The sequence below is a fragment of the Ruditapes philippinarum genome, unplaced genomic scaffold, assembly GCF_026571515.1.
Source record: "Ruditapes philippinarum isolate M1 unplaced genomic scaffold, ASM2657151v2 ctg3091_1_1_1_1, whole genome shotgun sequence".
Lineage (NCBI taxonomy): Eukaryota > Metazoa > Mollusca > Bivalvia > Venerida > Veneridae > Ruditapes > Ruditapes philippinarum.
The window spans coordinates 174,876-202,194 of record NW_026860740.1 but is presented as its reverse complement, the minus strand read 5'-3'; the positions used below and the strand labels follow the sequence as shown (position 1 = coordinate 202,194).

The window sequence follows — 27,319 nt, the reverse complement described above, 5'->3', positions numbered from 1 at the left end:
TGGTGGATTTTTAAAGATATTCATGGCGTCACGGCCACGTCAAAAGTAAATATAGTTTGACGCCATTCAAAACATTTTGGTTATGTCCGATTAGTTTTTAACAGCAGAAATAGAATAGTGATTAAAAACTTAAAAAAATAATGTTAAAATATCCTTGTTAACAACAAAAATATGTAGTAGACACCTTAGATCACCATTCGCACCATTATGCAATGCCAGTTATATCAACATACAGCGCGGATGTACCTATTACCGAACACTTAACCGAGATTTTTACATTGTTCGGAATTAAGTGCATGATCGAATTGAGGTACACCCGCTAATAATGCACAAAGTGTTAATAAGAAAAGTTATAAATTGTTTATTTTACACAACCAAAGCAATAAAAGTTTAACTTACTTTCAGGAAAAGAGGGGTAGGACATTTCTCAAAACCTTTCAATATCACTTGTGTCTGTTCGTCTGTCAGTTTTCTATTTCGCATTTCTAGCCACTTATTAAGAATGCTTTTCACACTTGTTGTTTCAAGCACTGGGACCTCCAATAAATTTTCTGGTGCGGTGATGACTGACTGTGTAAGACAAAAAAAACAGTTTTAAACAATTGTCTACACAAATGTAAAACTTTTTTTGTAACAGTTTTTGAAGAATGATAAATATATATCACTTCTTATTGTAGTCAAATTTTGTTTCTTTGAGAATAATAAATGTATATCATTTCTTATTGTAGTCAAATTTTGTTTCTTTGAGATACTAAAATCGAAGAGTATAAGTTTCTATAGTTTGTATCTTTTTGTTTATTTACATTTTATTATTTTTATTATTATTATTATTTTATTATTATTATTATTATTATTATTATTATTATTATTATTATTATTATTGTGTGTGTGCGTGTGCGTTTGTTGTGACCAATCACCAATCGACGCTCCGAACACATGTGGAAACAAAAACAGTTTCTATAAGCTGTACAAGACCTAAAGTATATGTACTTTCTTTAAAATTACTTTTTTGTTCGTTAATTGGTTTTTAGATAAAGAATTAAGGTTCATCAAACCTTTTGGACTTCGGACATCGCAACTAAAACAATTTGTTAAAAAGGTGATAAGAAAGTTGCTTTGTGTCATTGAATATAAGCCAGACTTGTTTTATACATGTTATGATGTATATATGTATTTAGAAAACAGAAGAATATAATTGTACGTATAGACACTGCTCAATGGACGGTATGTTAGCACCGATAAATTGGTGATTCACAATAAGTAAGGGGCCTCCGTGGCCAAACACGAACACTTGTATAAATTGGCAATATAACTACCTGCAATGCTGGGAAACACTGGTAAATTGGCTCCGGTAATGTTGAAAGAATCACTTTCGTTGTGGCTGTTAATTTGGGAAGCAACCAGGTCATTTGTCTAGCATTGTAGGCGTGGTCTAGCTGGTCAAGAGAATCCAGGATCAGTACCAGAGGCAGGTTAGGACGACTCTTCAACATCATCAATTTAAAGTCACTTATCTGTACCGTTATGTTCTAAAGCAGCCAAAAATATAAACATGCTTGTCAACATTTATTAAGTTTACTACTGAATGAAAATACCGACGGAATAAATGCGTGATTAAGCAAATTGTGGCGATAATGTTAATAAAAGGTCAATGCCATAATAAAGGGTCAGTGTCATAATGATCTATTTATTTCTTACATGTTAATTCTCGAAATCGATAAAGTTACCAACTCAGTATTGGTTTTAAAGCGGTTAAAATTAGAAACCGCACCACTTTCAAAATTGTGAAAGCTCGTTTTAAAGTTCACGAGAAAGTGACAACCTATTGGTGGTCATCAGATCCTATTGCGAAGCGTTATTGAGGAGCTGATTTTAATCAGGTCGTGGTATCCGACATCTCTCTGGCATGATAAACTGTCAAATTACATTGTCTTGTAAAATAATTCAAACAAACTGTCTAATATGTCTTCCCAAACAAAGCAAAAAATGGAAAACATTTTAACAAACCTGTGTTCTTGGTAACGGTTTAAGATTATAGACCCGTCGTATTTGACAGCATATGCTATAAAGCAGCGACATTAGATCAGAACTGTCTGGGGATGTTCCCAAAAATCTACAAAACAAAAGAGTAAAATGTATTTGAAATAGCAATTGTGAAGCAATGTCAGTCGTGCTATATGCTATGGATAACATGGTCAGATAGCGTAACACATATATGCATGTATATTAAAAATGTTAATAGTTATCTTGAAAACATTTAACTCGAATGGTAAGAGTACAAATCCTCCTGTTCCGATTCGAGTATTGGTGTCATAGGAAAAATACTAAAGCCTAGCAGCACAAAAATGTTTAATCATCGGGCAAGCGATTCTTGCCTTTATATTGCTTCCGCCAGACCACTAAAACCTTGCGTTCGGACGCAGATACTTTTAAACTATCCTCCGTTTCAAACACACAACACCTGTGTTGAGACACACACAATGTTAACCAGGTGCAAAGCATTATCTTTCGTAAGTAGAATCGCGCGTCCTGTGTTGAGATGAAGAATGCTTTAAACATGAGAACAGCGCTACCCTTTCTTATTACCTCAAAATGATAACAGGCGGTTTACTCATCCACGACCTAACCATCTCAGCTGCTTTGGCGAGTATGGAGGTTTTTCCGGTACCACTGGTTCCGTGTAACACTAGCGGCTGGTTCCCTCCTGCACCGGAACCTGTCACGTAGCTTTTGATTTTCTGTAAATATTCAAAACCAATCTTAATTTAATAATAAGCTAAGAAATCAACGGAGAGGAAATCAATCATTAAAAATAAAGTAAATACAATGTAATGTAATGTGTTTTCGCGACTAAGTAGATATGATTGATTTGAGATAAAATCACTCTCAGAAAATAGTACTATCTTGCCAGAGGTTTCATGACTTAGTAACATTTCCTTGCACTCATTAAATAAGAAAGTCAGATGAAATAAGGTTTCATGACACATATTTTGTTTGTACGTGAAAATCTGAAAATCGTGCAGTAAACACAATCATTCATTTTACCTCTAATGTTTCTTCTCTACCGGTAAAGCCTTCGCATTTGGATTGACAGAATCGAATGTGTTGAAGGCACTCCTCTATCAGAGTGTCAGTGACTTTATCTTTTTCTGCTACAGACTTTTCCACCATGCCAATCATGTGCTGTACAAAGTCGTCACATAGTGATTCTAAGTACTTTTTGTGCTCTTCTGACGAATTTGGATCAATACCTTAAAACAACATTAACAATAAAAGGTAATCTATAAATAAACACCCTTAATGATTAGAAAATATTTTGCGAAAAGAATATCTTACTCGTTCTTTTCTAGTAGTCAAGCGAATTTTAAATGCCACCAGAGCAGCTTCTATTGTTATTCTGAAATGAAATACATTGTATTTGAACTCGGAAATTTAATATGTATATCCTAGTATGGAATCAAGTTAAGTCTTGGTTTACAGTGCTCGCACAAATAGAATCTGTTGCCGCCAGCAGACGACATTTTAAAGGTAATGATATAATTTTGAACATGTATACCCTCGGTGTGATTATCAATCTTTTCAGACTTTCAAGAAAAGTTAAAATTAGCCAACCGAAACACTGGAACAAGAAATCCTTGTTTTAAAATAGTCTACAAGTTTTGTGTAAAGACGAGGCCACCATTACAGGTTAGACACAGTGACAATCGTACAAACAAATCGTGTGAAATTGTTTAATTGATATGTATGAGGTGTTTTGGGGGTATTTTGATATGTTTCTTATATTAAATACATAATAACCATATTCATGGCATAGAAATTGAAAAAAAAATCATACAGTCTCTTTTTTTGGCACTACCATTTATGATTTTCCGTTCAAATAGCCACCGGTCCTCTGGCAAAAAAAATGAATACAAGGGACCTCGATTTATTTAAAGTCGTTTCCATTTTAGAACAAAAATACATTTCTTTTTTTAGATAATAACTAGCCATCTATGCTTTAATACTGATGATGATGATGATGATGATGATGATGATAATTAAGACGAATACAATGAAGCTGACGCTGCTGCCGCTAACGATGACGACTTTGATGATAACTGATGATAATTACATTTTTTCCTGCAAATGATATCTCGGACTTAGTGAATTCGGACGGTGAAAAGGGGAAGGGGAAAATAAACCGTACTTTGAAGAATGGTCAAAAGTCAGCACAATTGCCTGAAATATTTGTATTAGTAAGTTGTAACAGGGGAAATAGTTTTATTATTACACTTTTCATACATACCACTTTTAGCTAAAAAGAATAAGATATAAATTAGCATTTTCAATTCAAATAAAGAGGTAGGACTTCACTTACATCATGTTATCATTTTATTCACTTTAAATGATAACTTGTTAAATAAGATGTTCAATTCATCGAGCCTTTATTGCATTGTGATCATATTTAGTTGAAACAATTACTTTTACGGAACAGATTTCAATTTGGCAATATTTGATGCATTTAGGTAAGCAAGGTGTAAATAACTGTTCACTACCCAGTCACCCAGCAAGCATTTAATATTAGGCCAGTGTAGCGAATTTGACCCCATCCTTCCATCCCCTCGTAAAATAATGACCAAAGACAAGATAAGAGACTTCTGTCCACCATACGAGAAGTTAATGAAGATTTGCGAATAAGAATGATTGCGCTATGATGGCCTTGTAAAATACGGGATTAATTATCGTGGCTGATGTATTACACTTGTGCGCGACGAGCCGTGCGCCAGCACGATAAGTAGCCAATTCTTCAATATAAGCCAAGAAATAAGGCGACATGGCTACAACTCGCCGCACGATACCGAGCAGTTTGGCGCGTTTCGCAGACAAGACGAAAAGGTCATGTTGTTGTGTTATCACTAGTGACAATAAAAACGCGCAAAAGTGTAACAAATTTGCCACCTTAGTTAACAGGTTAATAGTATATAAACATATTAAAAATGATTAGGATATAGAACCTTTCTATGTAAAATTGTTTGGCAATCTCACTAACTCCCGGCAGAGCCCAGGACCATCCCGGTAAGTTACCGGGATGATCCGGGACGATCCGGGCTGAAATTATTGTTGCGGTCACACTAACCCCGGCAGCACTACGGTTATTCCCAACTAACCACCCAGGATGCGCTCCGGATCATCCAGGCAGAACCCAGGTGAAGCTACGTTTCATGCCGGTGCTTCCCCGGTCGTTCCCGGATGACGCCGGAAGAGCCCCACTTGACCCAGACAGAGCCCCGTTCGATCCAGGTAGAACCCCGGCAGAGTCCAGGACGATCCAGGTAGAGCCCCGGTAGAACCCCGGTGGAAGGAAAACGCGCGAAAATGATTACATTGATAATTTTTATTCAATATAATATCCACTGTTCCAGGATAATAATTTAAGATGATTTTCTGAAATAATACTTATGCAAGACTGGATAGAAGGGAAATGGGAAGGGTTTTAATACAATCAAGTGCAATCATCGCAAATTGTCGAGATTCTTTTAAATTGAACCGTGTTTTGCCGGGGCTCTACCGGGATCAACCGTAGCTCCATCGTTATCCTCCGGAGCTCTGCCGCTATTCTCCGGGGCTCTGCCGGCATTCACCGGGGCTCTGCCAGCATTCACCGAGGCTCTACCGTAGCTCTACCGGCTATATCATACCCCGGATCATCCCCGGTTTGTGCCGGCAGAGCTACGGTGCTTCCCCGGTCGTTCCCGGCAGAGCTAAGGATGAAGCCGGCAAAGCTATACTACCCGGATCATCCCCGGTTTGTGCCGGCAGAGCTACGGTGCTTCCCCGGTCGTTCCCGGCAGAGCTAAGGATGAAGCCGGCAAAGCTATACTACCCGGAACATCCCGGACCACCCTGGTGATATCCATCCGGGGTCGATGTTCCCGAATCATCCAGGACGTTGCCGGCAGAGTTACGGATGTACCCCGGTTGTTCCCGGTCGTATCCCAGATCACCCCGGACGTCTACCGGGGCTCTGCCGGGATGTAAGTGAGACTGTAGCTTTATGGTACAATAAAGACTATCATCCAACAACATGCGCTTCTAAACAAAAAGGTATGTACAAAATAAATGACAGAAAATTTGAAATGAAGAATTATTCTGTTATCGGAAATTATTTGCATTTTGTTGTTCTCAGTGTTAAACTCACAAAGTGATTGAGTGTTTAGTACTCGTCGAGTTATGTTCAGTGTATGAATATTGCCCAGGGAAAATTGTTCACATTGGTACTGAGCACTGTGTGATAAGTAAAAAGGGAGTAGAAATCAGTGAGTAACCTTTATTTATACAGTGTTTTCACTGCCTCACAGCGCCCGCTCTAAATCTATGCCTATTTTGGAGGCCCCTATATATACAATCTCATTAATGGAAAATAAATGTTGTTGTTTTTTGAGTCACATCTTAATAGTTGCTATAGATGTAAAGTCAAACGTTTTAAACAAAATTCTTATTAAACAATTGCCAATAGCTGTGTTATTTATTGCTCGGGCGGTAAATTCGTTCTTTTGGCCGAAATTAGGTGAAAACATTTATAAGTGTCTAACAATTTCTTACATTATTATAGGACCGTATTAACAGAAAACTGTGATAGGACCGTACGAACAAAAAACTGTAATCAAAGATGACGTTTTCTGTCAAGAATCGTAAAGAATGCTATAATTCTGGTCGGTAATATATTTTGAATTTGGCAAAATGAAGGATACTTAACTTTGAGTTAACAACTAAAACAAAGACAAACCACATAAAAAGTCAGTCAATGTAAAAACGTGAAAACTGCAACAAAGACTTAACAAATACTTAACAAATAGTTATATAACTTTGCATCAAAGACATCAAAGAAGAGGAAATGAGTAAAGAGCAAAGGTCAAGGTCACATATAAAAGTCAGGGAAAATGTAGCGTTTTTCGGTTTTTGCACCAATTCCGCCTTTTGTGATGCAGTTCGCATCTTGCAGAATTTGCTGTTAATATAACGTTACTAACGGATTTACGGCTACTTTGCATATTTTGGAAGAGCACGTGATTTACGTGCATATGAATCACATCATGTTTTAGTACGCTTTACATCTCTTTCACAATTGAGAACAGTCATACATTTGCATATAAAAAGAGGAAAAATCAAGACATTCTGCCTTGACTCAATGATCATACAATTGCTGAAATAGAAAAGTGCATTAAGGCTATTTATAACATGCTTTCCATGTTTGTTATAGTGAAACTATTTTTTTTTCAAATTCGCCGGATTATATCTTAATGCGATTGAAAAATATATATACATATGTACAATAAATGAACGAAAATTAAGGCAAATATATTTCCAGCCGTCAATAAAATGTGCATGATTACGGGCATATCATGCTAAAATGTATCAAAATTAATTTACTGATCAATTTTATATGTTTAATTAATTAATTACTTTCTTACTCTATTTATTTATTTATTTATTTATTTATTTATTTATTTAACGATTTGATTTGACGACGTCAAGAAGGTGAGCGAATCACCTTACACGGCAAAACAAACAGACAAAACTGAAAAGCATGAAATAAATATGATTGTATTTGTTCCTGTAACATATACATGTATCACTCGTGAACACCAGCTCTTATATTTTCACTCTTGGCTAAGCCACTCATGAAAATGGTACTAAGAGTGATCGTTGTGGAATATCCTCTTATGTCTCATACAATGGCTAGATTATTAGATTGAAAAAAATCACAGTTAAAATATCAATATTAGTACGGTATAAAACAGGAAAAAATGGTTTTGTAAATGCACTGTCCATACATACCCACTTTATCTAAAATGAATAAGAAACAAATATTATAATCGAATGAAACTTCTCTTAACTATGGCTGGAGCGTTGATTTGGACATATTGCAACCAAATCTTACTTCTGGAGACGATTTGAGCCGTGTCACGACAAAACCAACATAGTGCGTTTGCGACCAGCATGGATCCAGACCAGCCTGCGCATCCGCGCAGTCTGATCAGGATCAATGCTGTTCGCTATCAGTTTCTCTACTTGTATTAAGGGTTTGTAAGCGAACAGCATGGATCCTGATCAGACTGCGCGGATGCGCAGGCTGGTCTGGATCCATGCTGGTCGCAAACCCATTATGTTCGTTTTGTCATGACTCGGCTCATTTGCAACTTCATCATGATTCAATGACATAAGCTTAACGCAATTTTTTCTTAATATCAGACCCGAATAAAGCCGATATCTGTTCCATGCTCGGTAAAATATCGGCTGCAAATACGGATGATATCGGTTCAATATTGGCTGAAAATATCATTTCTCAACGACGGGTGAATGAACCACTTACGCATTTTCTTTAATGAACCACTTACGCATTTTTTTCAAGGTTCGAATCCAACAAGGGAATATGGATCATTATATGATATAAGATTTGATAAAAATCAACCAACTAGAATATTAGCGGTCAATAGGTTTGCTGTTAATTTCTTGCCCGTTTCAGTAATCATGTTCGCCTTTACCACTAGAGAAAAGCGGTTTGAAATAACAATTGAGTAACCCAATGCATATTTTGTTAAAATAAAGGTCCATTAAATCTTTAAAAAAAATGAAATTCGGACATATATTGACCGCTTAAAATAGTATTCATTTGACCTATCATTTTTGCATTACCAGTATCACTCCAGTTGACGCTGTAATTAAGAATTTTTGAAGGGTCTAGTGTTTTTTTCATTTTATCTTCCTTCAATTCCTTCAACATTTGCCTGGCTCTTTGGATCTTCTCTTCTGGACCAGTACATTCTGAAAATATAAAAGAATTATAATCATTTATATATTGTTTGTTTGTTTGTTTGTTTGTTTGTTTGTTTGTTTGTTTGTTTGTTTGTTTGTTTGTTTGTTTGTTTGTTTGTACGTACGTACGTACGTACGTATGTATGTAAGTATGTATGTATGTTCGTTTGTACTGTGCCTATATATCTTTAAAGGTTTACAATATATCTTGACAAATTGCACATAGGTATATTACATATACCTTTATATCTTGACAGTATGCTCTACCTATACATGTATATGTTGACAGATTGGACCGAGGTATCAATTACCTATATATTTTGAGAGATTACACCGAGGTATGCTGCACCTAAATATCTTGACAGATTAACAGATGTATGCTGTATATATCTATCTTGACAGATTAACAGATGTATGCTGTATATATCTATCTTGATAGATTAACAGATGTATGCTGTATATATCTATCTTGACAGATTAACAGATGTATGCTGTATATATCTATCTTGACAGATTAACAGATGTATGCTGTATATATCTATCTTGACATATTAACAGATGTATGCTGTATATATCTATCTTGACATATTAACAGATGTATGCTGTATATATTTATCTTGACAGATTAACAGATGTATGCTGTATATATCTATATTGACAGATTACACTTAGATATACTGTACCCATATATCTTGACAGATTGCATTGAAGTATACATTACATATGTAAGTTAAATATTGCACAAACTATACTGTACCTATATATCTTGACAGAGCGTAGTTGCTTTCTTGTTTCTCAATGTTTTCGATATTTCTATTCAGCCAGAGAAAGTGATCTTTCGCCATATTGGGTTTAAGCCCCTCTTCTGTCTCCGTTTCCGTTACTACAATAATAAATTTAAGTAGAAATTATTATTCCGATATATCCGAATAAATAATGATATTATATGAATTTATATCTATATGCGTCTGCTTTTTATGAACTTTGAGTCAAATAATATTTTTATATCTCCGTGAATACTTTCTTATCAAAACTTTGGCATTACAAGGAAGTAAAGTATACAAATGTTATGAAATTAAATATCGTTTGGTGATATTTTGATGGAAACTTTTCAAAGTATGTGGAAATGAAATCTAGTAGTTAACGTATCTGTTTCTTAACATTAGGATAGTACGTTCGAGCCCTTTTGCATCACAACAATGTTGTTTTTCCTAAATGAGAGAAGCACTGGTAAATTCCAGGAAGCAAACTTAAGATACTAATTGAACATTGCACGCATAAGCCGGTGCAGACTCTTTAATATTTCGTCACAGAAAAATGTACAACAAATGAGATGAACTGCAATGTTCTTATAAAGATACGATTCTATAACCAGAGTTGGTGATTAACTTGAAGCCTGAAATGCTCTTATAAAGATACAATTATATTACCAGAATCGGAGATTAACTTGAAAACTGCAATGCTGTTATTGAGCCACAATTCTATAACCAGAATCGGAGATTAATTTGAAAACTGCAATACTCTTATAAAGACACAATTCTATAACCAGAATCGGAGATTAACTTGAAAACTGCAATACTCTTATAAAGACACAATTCTATAACCAGAATCGGAAATTAACTTGAAAACTGAAATGCTCTTATAAAGATACAATTCTATAACCAGAATCGGAGATTAACATGAAAACTGCAATGTTCTTATAAAGATACAATTTTATGATTAACTTGAATACTGCAATGTCTTCTTATAAAGATACAATTCTATTACCAGAATCGAAAATTAACTTGAAACATGCAACGCTCTTATAAAGAAATAATTCTATTACCAGAATCGGAGATTAACATGAAAACTGCAATGTTCTTATAAAGATACAATTTTATAATTAACTTGAAAACTGCAATGCTGTTATAAAGATACAATTCTATTACCAGAATCGAAGATTAACTTGAAAACTGCAACGCTCTTATAAAGAAATAATTCTATTACCAGAATCGGAGATTAACGTGAAGCCTGCAGTGCTCTTATAAAGAAAGAATTCTATAACCAGAATCGGAGGTTAACTTGAAGTCTGCAATGCTCTTATATAGATAATAATTCTATAATTACCAGACTGAATATATTTTCTGGCAGTTTCCTTATCAAAGACTTTCTTGGCTGTTTCTGACAGGGCTTCTTGCATGATTTGACTCTCTTCCCACCATTTATTCTTTGCTACCTTCTTCTTTTCCTCATCCTCGCTGAGGAAATCAGGTATATGTGTGCTAACGGACAACAGTATATATGCTGGGGGTACAGAGTTATCATCCTTCCTATACCATCTATTTGAAAAAATAGTTTTGATTAACTTTTTCTGTCAAATCGATACAGAAGTGGTAGTGATTATCAGTAAATGTGTTATTTTCAGTTAAAGTGGTTGATGACAATAATTAAAGAAAGAGTCAGAGCGTTTTTAGTCTAACTTCCGATAATCGAACACGCTCATTTGACAGCTTCTTCATGGCAAATAGGCATTTAAAATACATCTATCTACACCCCTTTGAATTCAATCATTTCGTTTATGACAACAGCCAACATTATGGCACAGCGGGATAATTCCGCCTTCCAAGGTGTTAATTTACACCTGGCTAAAGCAGTGTCTTTCAAATAGAAATTGATATTTAAAAAACTCCGGCTGAAGTGAGACAATTTAGAGTGTATATCCTGCCCAAAAAACCTAATGTTTCAGACCCGAATTTAAAACGTTTGGAGCCAAGGACATTCCATATGCTTTTTCACAACGTAAACCTATTACTGTGGACCTCGTTTCAGTCGTCGTATTAAGTTATTGTACTTACTTTTGAAATAGATCTTTTGCTCCTTTATCCTCGACATTGTTAAATATTTTCTCAAATTCTTCAGACTCTATCACTCTTGGGAATGGTGTATATCCGTACTTGTGGGAGAGAAGAGACTGAAAATCAGCAACAATGTATGTATATAATGTTTATGTTATGTCAATATATTTATATAATGTTTTTTATAATGTTATAGATATGTTTATATGCTTATACACTGTATAATGTATTTTATCACTCTTGGGAACGGTGTATATCCGTACTTGTGAGAGAGAGGAGACTGAATATAAGAAGCAATGTATTTGAATGGGTAAGACAGAGGTGTACAACTTATTTAAGAGATTTATAACTTTTTAAGAGGTGTCAAATAATCAAGTTACCTATAGCAACTGCATGCTATTAATAAATTCGTCTATCTCTATTTACTCGGGGGGGGGGGGGGGGGGGGGGGGGAATTTTTGTTTGTTTTTTTTTAATTTGAAAGGGGGGGGGTATTTTTCAATTTAAGTTAATTTTCAATAATTTATTATTATTATTACGTGGGCGGGGTTTTCTTTTGTTGTTGTTTATTCTTATCAAAAAAGGAAAGCGCTTACAACAAAGTTTGGTCCGGTTGAGAGTTTCTGGCACAGTTTCAACTCTTTGAGACAAAGTTCCGTTGTCATGTGATCGTCAGTAGCCTCGTCTCGGATCCCCCACCTCATGTCTACCACTTGGAACTCGTAACCTATTTTCCGGCAATACTCCTTTAGTTTTGGGTAGGCATACTTCATCAACATGTTTCTCTCTTGTTTTGTATCTTAAACAAATTTTACAAAATATACTAAAACCATCATGTGACAGACGGCAACTCTTCGCTTCCGTACTGTGCCATAATGCACGGTTCGGTTTTCGAAAAATGTACAGAACGGAAGCGCAGATTTGTCATCATTTATAGACGTGAAATAACTATTTTAATTATTGAATCATAAGAAAGAAGAACAGCATAAGTGACGATAAATATTAAACTTAATCGCAGATGAAAAATTTAGTTGTAAAACATTTCTTTTATACATAAAATCTTAAATAATGTGACAGAAAAAATAAGGACCTGTAAATGTGCTGCTGGTAAAGATACGGACAATTTTCGCTTGTGACGGACATTCCATGTCAATACGTCCAACAATAGCTTTTGCCTTCAAAGCATCTTTCGGACTGACTTTTGCTTCTTCCTTCTAAAAATTTAAAAAAAGTTATTCTCTAATTTCACTTCCAAATCAGATAAATCTTAAAGCATATTCTAAAATTTTCCCTAAAAAAATTATGACTGGTCTTTTTTTAATCCTAGAAGATAAGACAAAGTGCCGCTTGTCGTTTTCACCACGTGTGCATTTTATTTATTCGTTAATTCATGGCGCAATTTTTTTTCTAACCTGAATGTTCTTATGTATGATCTGTATTATATACAAATTCATACATTTATTCTTTGCTGTAACTTGTCCTCTATTTCAATGATAATGCATAGTTCCTCCAGAGTCAGACCAATATATTCTGACTTTAAAACGTAATGATTAAAAGTCATTATGACGTCACGCTTATTAGACTAAACATTGGGGATAACTTCCTGGTACACGTACATGCATCAGGAAATAGGGCATTGTAACTGCATTGTTATGTAAGTTTAAAGTTTAAACGAATTCATTTTAGTTCGATTATGTTTGCAGCGCTATAAGCTTATTGGTCACTCTCGAATCCGTTCCTGGAACCAACCAGTACAAAGCAATGAATGTTAAGTTTCTATGTCAAGGAATCAACGACTTGCCAAAGACGAGGTTCGAACCCACGCGGTCACTTTGCATGATTTTGTGTGTGTTTCTGTAGATATTTTCCTCTACTACTTAATACATTATCTGATTTTATACAAATACGTAATCAGTTTAATCACAAAATGTGCTATAAATATTTCCCTACCTTTAGCAATAGTGCCATGGTTTCTTTTATTTTCTCCTCTAACTCTTTTGCAAGTTTAGCTTGCTCTGAAAATGAAGTATGTAATAAAACTATATAAGGATGAATATTACGACAACTTATGTATACTTGAATATTAATTATAGACACGTGTTTTAAGTATAAAAGTTAATAACCAGAAGTCCCAGAACGGCAATATTAAAAATGTTGCAGGCTCGCCTTAGTTAAGCCTATTTATGGGCGGTACTAGATTGTGTAAGTCAGTATCCCCGCCCCATAGCACCGACTTTGGAAATGTCTGCAGACGTATACGGCGGTGATCATCGACCCTTCACTCGTTCGTGCCATTCCATGAAAAGCGACGTTTTGTCCCAGAATAGTAGAACGTGTGTTCCCTTAACGAGAAATCAACGGGTGAAACAAAATGATATGTAACTTTAGAAAGGTGGTCATAGATTATGAAGCCTGTATATACACATTAAAGAATTTCCAACATATCATAAGGGTAATAAAATAGTATTCAAGTATCATCAAAGAAGAAAAATCAAGGATCGAAAAAAAAATCGTTAAGCATCGGCTGTTTCAGTTACCTATTTGAAAACACCAGAATAACCTTAAACAAACGCGATGCTTTTGATACTTTAAGTGTAAAAACAAACTTTAGAATAAATATTACCTTCCAGATATATTTTAAATTCGGCTTTCTGTCTGAAAAAAAAAGAGCAAAAATATGTAAAGATCGGATTGAAATCCTTATTTTCAAGAAGCAAGATGTTTCCCATTCAGAACACGTCGTAAATAATTCATAGTCATATCGGAAAAAAGAAGTTTTGAAGGTAGTCCTACCACATCACTTTTGATGTGAGTAAATACAGAGTGTGTGACCCTTGTATAATAAGAAACGAATGAATGTTATGAAAATATGGTCTTTATTGCTGATATGATTTTTAAAAAGTTTGAAAGTCAGATTATTGACGGAAATGACCGAAAAGTTACGATTGACTGTTCTGTTTCCATTTTATTACTTTATTATGTAATCGGCTAGCTTTCTCACTAAAATAGTGGGATGAAATCACTATGAGCTTCGAACGAAATGAATTATGTAGAGTTAATATTTGTTCCCATACAGTTTAATGAAGACTTGAGTATTTTTCATAAATATTGTCTATCATCGTTTATCCAGCGTGTCTGTACCGCCTCCGTGGTCGAGGGGTTAGAGTCGATGACTTCTAATCCAGGTACCTCTCTGGCGTGGGTTGGATCCCCGGGAGATGCTTTGGTAGTTTAGCGCGGAGGAAGGTAGTCTAGGACTGGTGTAGCTCTCCAGGAACGATGGTTAGGAAACTACCCGCCTATATGACTGAAATACTGTTGGAAAAAGGCGTAAAATGAAACAAACAATCAAACAAACAAACATCCAGTGTGTCTACATTTTAATACAAAGAAATTATATATGAGCCCGAAACATACATCAGACGATGATTTACTCAATTTGAAAAGCAAATGCCAAAACCTAATTAACAGCTTGGCCTTAAGGTTATAAATGTTTTGTTTTTCTTAGTTCTGTCTCAAATCAATCCCAGGATTTTCATTGGTCAGTGTATATTCTATAGCAGTTTCTGACCAATCAAATTCCTGAGATTTGAGTTTCAGCTTAAAGAATTTCTTTATAACCTCTGGCCAAGATGGGATTTTAGTCGTTTTAGATAACAGAAAGTAAAACTTTATTTATGCAGAAGAAAATCTCTAAATGGACAGCTTACTGTTCAGTTAAGGGTTTTTTGGCTGGATCCCCATCTTTTGCTGTCACAGCACTTGCTCCCGGCTCCTGTGGCTTTACTGTGGATTTGTCAGTCTCCTTCTCTGGCGCAGTTCTCGGACCTAAAATAATTGAATAATAAAACAAATTTTATATTTGATATGTGACGTCCTATATAACCACAAGTATGCTAGAGAAGTTCAGTGGGTGTAGCGCTATGTGTAAGAACCTCGAGGCCGCGCGTTCTAGTTCCCGGTGAGATACATTTTCCCTATTGTTTCGACAGCAATACTTTCCAATAAATCCGTCAAAATACACGTATAGCATTGGATGACACATAAAGTTTATGAAAGTATAGATCTTAGAGAAATCATCGAGAAACGCATTAAATATATGGTCATTATATGTGACGCGCTCAGCATTTTTAGCCCAATCATTCTGAGAGAAACGCTTACAAAGTCACAAGAGTTTTCATATGTTTATTCTAATATTTTTTTCTTTATAAAAACTGTTGTCTGCATAAAAATAAGCTAGTAAAAAGTTAAAAGAATACTTAAAAATACCTTTTAAAACAGCCCCTGTCTACTTCTGAATGATTAACATTCTGCTTACATTGAATCTATATTTAGAATATTTAAAGAGGTTTAGGGTACAAAATGTATGAAATTAAATACATTGTACCTTATCTTGATAAGTTTTTAAAAATGTGTTGCTTAAAAAAATGAGTTCTTTGTTTCTAAAAAACGATGAAAATATTTCTTAACTCTGTTTACATGTATGTAGCAACTTGTAAATGAGAGATGAGGGTTTTTTTTTAGTTTTTTTCTTTGTTGAAGCGGTTTGACGTTTACGACGTCATGTATATTGTGACGTCAGAAATTAACGTTATCACTACAGACAAACTGCGACATTACACGGAGACAACAGCTTTTAAGTTAAAGACAGAAAGAATAATATGTTATCATCTTTATAAAATGGATCAAGGTAAATGTTGTTTCATAATCGACATAATACTTTATAGTTTTATAGTTTTATTAAAAAAGATAATAATAATAAAGAAAAAACAATTTTATGGCGGTACTGGTAAATTAAACAAATTATATTTCTTTATTGACTATTTTTCTTGAATGGTGTGCTCCGAATATTGATAGTGTGCATAATGCTGGTGCTGAGGATGACAACTACTATCATCACCATCATCATCATCATCATCATCATCATCATCATCATCATCATTATTATTATTATTATTATTATTATTATTATTATTATTATTATTATTATTATTATTTTATTACATCATTTTTTCTTGTTATTTTTGTTTTATTTAGAATTCATTTATTTATTTATTTATCATTATCATCATCATGATTATTATCATTATTGTTATTATTATTATCATTATTATTATTATTATTTTATAACATCATTTATTTCTTGTTATTTTTATTTATTTATTTATTTATTTATTTATTTATTTATCTATCATCATCATAATCAAAATTACTATTATTATAATTATGATTATAATTGTAATAATTATCATTATCATTATCATTATCGTTATCGTTATTTTTATTGTTATTGACTGTAATTGTTATTGCTGTAAGATGTACTTGTAATAATCATTAACATTTTCATTTTAATCATCATCATCATCATCATCATCATCATCATCATCATCATCATCAATAACACAATTAATATCTTAGTGAAAGTTAATTGAATTGCACTGTAATTACAATAGGTGTACCATTCATGCAAAATTATATTCTGTCTATTTTACATTTCACACTTTTTCACGAAACATTTCTTTTCTTTATATTTTAGGTATTTCTAACATGGATACAAAATTCAGTACAGAATCTAAGTCATCAGAAAGATTCACAAGCATTCTTGAAGTGAGGAGGATGAAAAGGAAAGAGGAAGAAGAGGCCGACATTGAGTGGTGTCCAACTGAAAAACAAGATGAAGCTGATGTGGCAAGACGAATGGACAGTATCATTGATAAATTAAAAAGGAAATTCAAAGAAGAGAAGCAAGCTAGAAAGCAGCCAGAGGTGGTGAGCATTAAGTATAAATCATTTTGTAACAGCGTTGATGCTTTTCTCCGGCATCAAGAGTACCTTAAGGTGAGAGTTAAGTATTCAACGTCAGGGGAGGTAATGCAGTCTCATAGAGCATTGTCAGGGGAGATTATAACCACAGCAGCTGTAACACCAGATGAAATTAGTGACACTGGAAAAATTTCAGTTGACACGCCAACTGAAACTAGTCAGCTTCAAGAAGAAAACGATGAAGATAATAATAGAATAAGACAGTTGAAATATGGAGACGAAGAAGGTAACGATTTTATTCCTTCTGTACAAAGTACCTTAATTGTAAACAAGTCTAAAGTCGTCCACATTGAAGCCGCGCCTGTTTTAAAGTCAACAGTATTCCAAGAGATAACATTGAATAAGCAATTAACAGCAGCCAATGAAAGTGATATTAAGTTCGTGATGAATTCGACAAGAAAGAGTCAGAAGTTCAATGGCCACTTCATACCTTTAAAACAAAAGAAATTGAACCACGGACATTGGGTACCACAAATCTATGAACCTTGCCGAAACACTTACATAGACTTTAACAGAAAACCAGTGTATTTGAAATGTTATGAAGAGACATTCAAACCTGTTGGACTGCCTGTTTTCATGGTCAACACAAAATGTGAATTTGGTGGCCACATATGTATGCCGAAACTCCCTCTTGTAAACAAGTTTATTATGATTAAAGAAAATATATTTCTTTCTGAGGATGTACCTAGCAGAATGAAGTTACAGGCAAAGATAATGTTGAAACCATCTGTCGGCATCCAAGTATCTAGGAATTTCGGTCTAGGAAGTGTATTCAACAATGTCATAAGTTCCGATGTGGTTGAACGTACACGGAAACTAGTTGTGTTAAAAATTGCTCATTTTGAAGGGTTCTTTGGGCACTATTTTAGTCCTGTAATTCAAGTTGGAAGAGACAAAGGCACCAATGGTTTAGCACTGTCTTCGATAAATGATGACGGAAAACTAATCTTTTGTGGCGGTAAATATATCAACATAGTGCAACCTTTCATAGTAACGACAACTTTGCCGGACAAACAAGTAACAGTTGATACCGCCAAAGAAGTGTCAACGCATTTGGACACAGAAGATTCCATCAAAGAAGACAGTATTGGCCTAAAATTAAAGTCAATCAAACGTTTTGAAACACCTGAAAATTTCTCTGTTGGTACTGCTGCCCTGTCAACCGACGGCTGCGAAACTATTAAACAAGACAATGTCTGTACTGAACAACTAGAACGCATCGAAGACGACATAGATGATGAATCTCAATTTGGAATACTTTCTGTCTATTGCAGAAGTGGAATTCATTCTTGGTAGGGTATATTTTTTTAAACAAATTTTTCTCTAGTTGATATAATCTTTTTGTAAAAATAAAATAATAAGTTTTCGTGAAATAATATTTCATATATTACGGTATTACATAGCAAAATAAATCCCCTGTACTTTCCACCATTTTATTTGTGTATTTGCGGGGTTTTTCTTTTCTTTTTTATATGTACGTTTTTAATCAATCATAGCATTGAATGCAATATTATTTGCTGTAATATCAATATTCAAACTGAAATATCAAAACTAAACCGGTATTTTCATTAAATTCTCTGCTACATGTTCAACAGCATTGCTAGTTTCATCCTAGTGTTCTTTTTCTTGCATTGCAGGTAAATCCACAGACGAAGGAAAAAGTTGAACAAAATGCAAAAAATTACTTATTTTTTATATCATGATTTAAGAAATATAGTTCAACATCAAAATATACACGGATTGTTTTAAATCATCCCATTTAAACTTAAACGACCCTACGTGGTCGTGTGTCAAAATTGCCGATAACCAATCATGCACATGCCCTCCTCCTGTCAAGGTGCGATCTTAATCCTGCTAAAATAGAAAGCAGTTCTAGTCTTGTTCCTCATTTCAATCACGTTTTATTACATGCTTATGATGATGATTATGATGATGATGACGATGATGATTATGATGATATAGGCGCCACAATGATGATGATTATTATTATGTTGATGATGATATAACAGCGCCAAAATGATGATGATTATGACGATAATGATGATATAACGGCGCCAGAATGAATATGATAATTATCATGTTGATGATGATATGACAGCGTCAAAATGATGATTATGATGCTAATATTTACGTTTTCATTTTTTTTTTCCAAAACGATTAGGGGGTTTTTTTTAAATACGTTTTTAAATTTTTTCCCCCTCCCGTTTCCCGGTAGGGTTTTAAAAATGATAACAAACTTATATATTAAGTTACGCTCTGTTCCTATGCGACAACATACTATTCATATAAGATAACGCGTTGTTTCTGTACGATAACGCACTGTTTATAGAACATTACAAAATGTTCCAATACGATAACGTACTGTTCATTTAAGATTACGATCTGTTCATTACATGATAACACACGGTTAATATAAGATAATGCTTGTTTCTTATATGATAACCCGTAATTGTTTAACAAGATTACGCTTGGAGTTTTATGAACATAATTTACTGTTTACTAATCGATTATACCCTGGCCCTGTACGATAAGTTTTGTTTCATAATAAGAAACGTTCTGTTCATATTAAGATTATGATCCTGTTCTATACGAAACCCACACGTATTACTTTACTTAGATCTGTTTTTCTGGTATGATAACATACTGTTTATATAAGGTTACGCTGTGTTCCTATACGATAACATACTGTTTATATAAGATTGTGCTCTGTTCCTATACGATAGCGTTCTGTTTATATAAGATTACGCTCTGTTCCTATACGATGACGTTCTGTTCATATAAGATTACGCTCTATGTTCCCGAAAGCATTCTGTTTATATAAGATTTTACGCTCTGTTCCTATACGATTACGTTCTGTTCATATAAGATTACGCTCTGTTCCTATACGATAACGTTCTGTTCATATAAGATTACGCTCTGTTCCTATACGATTACGTTCTGTTCATATAAGATTACGCACTGTTCCTATACGATTACGTTCTGTTCATATAAGATTACGCTCTGTTCCTATACGATTACGTTCTGTTCATATAAGATTACGCTCTGTTCCTATACGATAACGTTCTGTTCATATAAGATTACGCACTGTTCCTATACGATTACGTTCTGTTCATATAAGATTATGCACTGTTCCTATACGATAACGTTCTGTTCATATAAGATTACGCTCTGTTTATACGATTACGTTCTGTTCATATAAGATTACGCTCTGTTCCTGTACGAAAGCATTCTGTTCATATAAGATTACGCTCTGTTCCTATACGATAACGTTCTGTTCATATAAGATTACGCTCTGTTCCTATAACGATGACGTTCTGTTCATATAAGATTACGCTCTATTCCTATACGAAAGCATTCTGTTTATATAAGATTATGCTCTGTTTCTATACGATAACGTTCTGTTTTCATAAAAAAGATTACGCTCTGTTCCTATACGATAACGTTCTGTTCAATATAAGATTACGCTCTGTTCCTAATACGAAAGCATTCTGTTTATATAAGATTACGCTCTGTTCCTATACGATAACGTTCTGTTCATATAAGATTACGCTCTGCTCTGTTCCTGTCCGATTACGTACTGTTCATATAAGATTACGCTCTGTTCCTATTCGATAACGTACTGTTCATATACGATAACGATCTGTTCATATACGAAAGCATTCTGTTTATATAAGATTGCGCTCTGTTCCTGTACGATAACGTTCTTTTCATTTACGATTATTTTCGATACGTTTAATTTTTGTACGACTATGTTTCTGTTTTGTAAGAATACGTTTTCTTCGTGTACGCTTATGTTCTGTTTGATTTTTAACAAATAATTTCTGACCATTTGTTCCTTTTCCTTTCAAAATGAATTTTTATATTTTTTCTATATATTTGCATTGTTCATTTTGTAAAAAAAAAATGAAAGGAATAAAACATGTTTAAACTAAACCATATACGGTTGAATTGTTCCTTTATGCGATTACGTGTACCGGGCGCGGCAATTTTTTTCTAATTCACTGACATGACATCCGTCCAATATATAACAACTGATGACATATGATGTTTAAATGTTATACGGACGCTTTAAGTGTAAAATCATGGAAAAACATCATAAAATGCATTAAACATCGCATTTATAAGTGACGCGCTCAGTATTCTTGGCCCAAATGGGTATTTTACATTTGTGAGGAAAACGCTTTTCTTTTGAAAATCGCATATTTCTAAAAAAAAATCAGCGTCATAATAAGCTAGTAAGAAGTCACGCAAAAAAAAAAATAAACATAAAAAAATTATTGTTTTTTTACAGTTATTTTTCCCCTTATTTATTTTAAATTTTTAAAATATTTTTGTAAAAGATACCGCGCTTTCCCCAAAGGGCATAAATAAAGGCTTGGTTATTTTTTCTTATCTTAAATTTTTTGTTTTTTTAAAATTAAACATTTTTTTAAAAGTTTCTAGTTTATGTAAATAATTATTTTTTTAGTTTTTTAATGTTTTTTGGGGGATTAAAAGAAAAAGGATTTTTTTTTTTTCTTTTTTGAAGGGGTTGGGGAATTTACAAAGCCCATTTTATATTGTGAGTAGAAATTAACGTTAAAACTATAAAAGGAATTTTCCCGGAGCCCAAAGGTTTTTTAATTTAAAGGACAGAAATAATAGGGTTATTTTTTAAAATAAAAGGGGAATAAAGGGGAAAATTTTGTTTAAAACCCCGGCATGATTCACTTTTATTATCTTTTTATTTTAAAAAATAGAGAAAAAAAATATGGAGGTAAAGTAAAACAAATTATGTTTCTTCAATAACTGTTTTTCTCGAATGTTGTGCTTCGTATATTAATGGTATGGTTATTATGGTGGTGATTAAATGAAGATAATGACCATTATCATCATCATCAACATCATCATCATCATCATCATCATTCTTCTTCTTATTATTATTATTATCATTATGATTATTATTATTATTATTATTATTATTATTATTATTATTATTATTATTATTATTGCTGTTAGATCTTCTATAATTTATGATCATTATCATCATCATCATCATCATCATCATCAAACAACAACACAATTAATATCTTAGTGAAAGTTGATTGAATTGCACTGTAATTACAATAGGTGTACCCATTCATGCAAAGTTATATTCTGTCTATTTTACATTTCAGACTTTTTCACGAAACATTTCTTTTCTTTATATTTAAGGTATTTTCTAACATGGATACAAAATTCAGTACAGAATCTGAAGTCATCAGAAAGATTCACAAGCATTCTTGAAGTGAGGAGGAGGAAAAAGGAAAGAGGAAGAAGAGGCCGACATTGAGTGGTGTCCGACTGAAAAACAAAATGAAGCTGATTTGCAAGACGAATGGACAGTATCATTGATAAATTAAAAAGGCAATTCAAAGAAGAGAAGCAAACTAGAAAGCAGCAAAAGATGGTGAGCATTAAGTATAAATCATTTTGTAACAGCGTTGGTGCTTTTCTTAGGCATCAAGAGTACCTTAAAGCGAGAGTTAAGTATACAGCGTCAGGGGAGGTAATGCAGTCTGATAGAGCATTGTCAGGGGAAGTTATAAACACAGCAGCTGTAACACCAGATGAAATTAGTGACACTGGAATAATTTCAGTTGAAACGCCAACTGAAACTAGTCAACTTCAAGAAGAAAACGATGAAGATGATAATAGAATAAGGCAGTTGAAATATGAAGACGAAGAAGGTTTCGATTTTGTTCCTTCTGTACAAAGTAGCTTAATTGTAAACAAGTCTAAAGTCGTCCACATTGAAGCCGCGCCTGTTTTAAAGTCAACAGTATTCCAAGAGATTACATTGAATAAGCAATTAACAGCAGCCAATGAAAGTGATATAAAGTTCGTGATGAATTCGACAAGAAAGAGTCAGAAGTTCAATGGTCACTTCATACCTTCAAAACAAAAGAAATTGAACCACGGCCATTGGGTACCACAAATCTATGCACCTTGCCGAAACACTTACATAGACTTTAACAGAAAGCCGATCTATTTGAAATGTTATGAAACGGCATTTAATCCTGTTGGACTGCCCGTTTTCATGGTCAACACAAAATGTGAATTTGGTGGCCACATATGTATGCCGAAACTCTCTCTTGTAAACAAGTTTATTATGATTAAAGAAAAGACATTTCTTTCTGGGGATGTACCCAGCAGAATGAAGTTACAGGCAAAGACAATGTTGAAACCATCTGTCGGCATCCAAGTATCTAGGAATTTCGGTCTAAGAAGAGTATTCAGCAATGTCATAAGTTCCGATGGGGCTGAACGTACAAGGAAACTAGCTGTGTTAAAAATAGCTCGTTTTGAAGGGTTCTTTGGGCACTATTTTAGTCCTGTAATTCAAGTTGGAAGAGATAAAGTCACCAATGGTTTAGCACTGCATTCGATACATGACGTCGGAGAACTAAATTTTTATGGCAGTCAATATATCAACATAGTGCAACCTTTCATAGTAACGACAACTTTGCCGGACAAACAAGTAACAATTGATCTCGACAAAGAAGTGACATCAAATTTAGACAAAATTTATTCCACCAAAGAAGACAGTATTGATCTCAAATTAAAGTCAATCAAACGTTTTGAAACACCGGAAAAAATCTCTGTTGGTACTGCTGCCATGTTAACCGACGGCTGCGAAACTAATAAACAAGACAATGTATGTACTGAACAACTAGAACGCATCGAAGACGATATGGAAGATGAATCGCAGTTTGGAATACTCTCTGTCTATTGCAGAAGTGGAATTCATTCTTGGTAGGGTATATTTTCTTAAACAATTTTTTCTTCTAGTTGAGATAATCTTTTTGTACATATACAATTGGGAAATAAGTCCATCTCGGGAAGTAATGCATTTGTACTTAATATATTGCGGCATTTTATAGAAAATTAAATTCTCTTTCATTTTTGTGTCTATGATATTTTGTTAAATGTATGACCATTTTCTAAAATATCAAAACTAAAACTGATGTGTTTATTAAAATTTTCTAAAATTGGATAATAAGTTTTCCATCTTGGGAAATACATATTATACATTTGTACTTTATTTGTAAAATATTTTAGCATTAAATAGCGAAATATAATTTCCCTGCGTTTAATACATTTGTATTTGTGTCTATGATGTTTTGTTAAATGTATTACCACTTTCTATATTATCTAAACTAGAATCGATTGGTTTATTAAGATTTTCTGTTACACCAGCAACAGCACTTTCAGTGTATCATTCTATTTTTCTCTTTTATTTCAGTTGAATCCATAGTCGAAGGCAAAGAGTTGAACAACATTGAGGAAAATATTTGGAACTTCATTTTTATCTATATTATGATTAAAAAGCTTACATTTTAACATAAAACTAAACACGAGTTGTTTATTTTATTATTCCTTTAAGACTAAAACGAGGATTCATGGTCGGGCGGTTAAAATCGCTGACTATCAATCACATGCCTACCTTCTATCTGGGTTCGAATCCCGACAAAGTCTTTGAATCCTGTCGTGTGAGAAAGCAATCTAACAAGCTAGTCTGGTTCCCGGTCGTACTTTGCTAGGTAAAAGTACGATAATGTGGTAAGGGGCAGGTAATCCAGACTATCTACCAAGCTTTCGGAAAGTCACTGGTTAATGGCTAGACCAAACAATTTCGGACCCCCAAAGGAGCTGGTCAAACATTGTTTTTTTTCCCTTAAACGGAAAAAGAAAGCAACCAAAGGAGGGTATACGGTAACCTTGTTGTTGGGTTTTTCTACATATATAAAGTGAGGATGAAGAAACAATTAATAATATTTACTTTAAATATAATAGATAAAAATAATAATAATAAGATGATATATGATGAATATACACAATAACGTTTACACAGTAACGATGTAAAAACGGAAAAAACGATGTACACGATAACGATCTAAACAATAACGATCTACACGGTAACGATAACGATATACACGATAACGATATACACAATAACGATCTACACAATAACAATAACGATATTCACGATAATGATAACGATAAACACAATAACGATAAACACAATAACGATTTACACGGTGACGATAACGATATGCATGATAACGATATACACGATAACGATATACACGATAACGACATACACGAAAACGAAATACACAATGACGATATCTATACGGTAACGATCTATACGATAACGATTTACACAATAACGATATACATAAATGATGGAAGGCACAATATGCCTCAGTAATGCATTTTTTATTTTATTTTTAGAAATGTCAATTATCATCATCATCTTCAGTAATCGCCTCACTCTTCAGAGAGCATTATCAGGTCTTTTATAATATTAAGTGCAAGTTAGATGTTTACGACTGAAAAAAAATTAGCGCTGACCATGCAGTTATGTGTTCAAAGGTAGCACAATGTAAACAAAGTAGTATTTTGACTTCCATACAAAAATACTAAGTCACTGTAATTATACCAATTGCCAACAGAACTAAATATGTAAATGATAGTTCATGTATATAGCAAATGAACATGTTTTGGAAACTATAAAAAGATACCAACAAAAACAGTTTTGAGAAATAACAATTATAGCATTTCCGAGGCATAATGGGCCTTTAAAAAAAGCATGATGAATAAAGCAATAACATACCTGACGCGTTATTTCCTTGTTGAGATGGTTGACTGCTAGAACATCCCATTTTTTCCACTGTGAACACATACCGTTTATACATTTTCTCAATGTATAACTATTTCCATTCCTTCAGGATTATATCTTTATATGTACTTACACATGAACAAGAGTTCATATAAATAACAACTAATAACAACTGTCCGTTATTGATTTTAATCGGTTAGTAACTATAGTACACCCATTTTCAATCTATAATTTTGATTTTCACCTACGATTTTAATACATTATTTAAATATTGATTTAACACTAAGATATAAGTTCATGGTCACTATATTTCAATACAAGGAAGGCATTATTTTTAAAGGTAAATAGAACATAGTTACGAGTCAGTGAATAACAATATTGGTAAACGGGTAGCTGTCAGTGTTAAAAATAGATATCGATTTCAGATGTCGATCTGTATCGCTATAGCGTTAATATTATTCAAAAGTACTTATTTAAAATTCCAACCACGGGCATAATCTTGCAATGCACACATATGTAATGATTTTTCTCGACGTCCGAAGATTGACGGAAAGGGCCGAAAAGTTTCGATTGATGTACACTTTTAAAAGCAACCGACTTTAAAGTATACACGTAAAAAGGCCTTCGATGATATAATGCATGTTAATTCTCGTCCAATTTTCCTGAAATTAGTTTCATTAGTTTACATTAGTATGTATGATAATTTGATAAATATTTTTTTTATAAATATCGTAATGCTCTACTACTCTCTTTTGTTACACCTCTTCTGTATATTTCAAAAAAGACAAAACATTGCAGCAGTTGTGGACAATGTAATTACTGTTATAATTATTATTATTATTATTATTATTATTATTATTATTATTATTATTATTATTATTATTATTATTGCTAACGAAAATGATAGTCTCCCTTGACAATGACAAATAGATTTATCGTAATAGTCTCCCTTGATAAGAGAAATCCTAAAAGGATATATATAAATGATACAAACTTATTATTTCATAGAATTTTAGTATAGTCTCCGATTTTTCAAAAGTGTTTCAACATAAATTCTAACACTATCGGAATTTTTTCTATATAGACAAAGAAGGCCGGAAGCGTGCATTATTCTACAACAACGCACTCGCCGTTCTTATTATCTCCCTGTGTATTTTCACATTGAAGGCGCCATTTTGTTTAAAAAATCTGATAAATTAAAACAATTTTTTTCGAATTTTGT

The 27,319-nt window shown here is 33.6% G+C and overlaps 2 protein-coding genes across 2 annotated transcripts in view; one reads left to right on the top strand and one right to left on the bottom strand.

The window, feature by feature from the left end:
* LOC132713215 (NACHT domain- and WD repeat-containing protein 1-like) overlaps positions 1 to 26,489 on the bottom strand; it is a 43,632-nt gene extending 17,143 nt beyond the window's left edge. Inside the window, exons 1-15 of the mRNA XM_060695704.1 lie at positions 26,092 to 26,489; positions 15,341 to 15,458; positions 14,254 to 14,285; positions 13,581 to 13,645; positions 12,721 to 12,844; positions 12,227 to 12,429; positions 11,631 to 11,746; positions 10,903 to 11,114; positions 9,554 to 9,679; positions 8,677 to 8,805; positions 3,046 to 3,251; positions 2,587 to 2,738; positions 2,008 to 2,113; positions 1,317 to 1,529; positions 400 to 570 (exon numbers count right to left, since the gene is read on the bottom strand). Coding sequence (XP_060551687.1) covers positions 400 to 570; positions 1,317 to 1,529; positions 2,008 to 2,113; positions 2,587 to 2,738; positions 3,046 to 3,251; positions 8,677 to 8,805; positions 9,554 to 9,679; positions 10,903 to 11,114; positions 11,631 to 11,746; positions 12,227 to 12,429; positions 12,721 to 12,844; positions 13,581 to 13,645; positions 14,254 to 14,285; positions 15,341 to 15,458; positions 26,092 to 26,173 — 2,055 coding nt within the window. The 5' untranslated portion in view covers positions 26,174 to 26,489. The remainder of the gene's footprint in view (positions 1 to 399; positions 571 to 1,316; positions 1,530 to 2,007; positions 2,114 to 2,586; positions 2,739 to 3,045; positions 3,252 to 8,676; positions 8,806 to 9,553; positions 9,680 to 10,902; positions 11,115 to 11,630; positions 11,747 to 12,226; positions 12,430 to 12,720; positions 12,845 to 13,580; positions 13,646 to 14,253; positions 14,286 to 15,340; positions 15,459 to 26,091) is intronic.
* Positions 16,194 to 24,816, top strand: LOC132713224 (uncharacterized). The gene is made up of 3 exons (XM_060695713.1): positions 16,194 to 16,320; positions 17,167 to 18,745; positions 24,718 to 24,816. The coding sequence occupies exons 1-3, from the start codon at positions 16,194 to 16,196 to the stop codon at positions 24,719 to 24,721; spliced, it is 1,710 nt and encodes a 569-aa protein (XP_060551696.1). The 3' UTR covers positions 24,722 to 24,816.
* Positions 26,490 to 27,319: the final 830 nt, after the last annotated feature.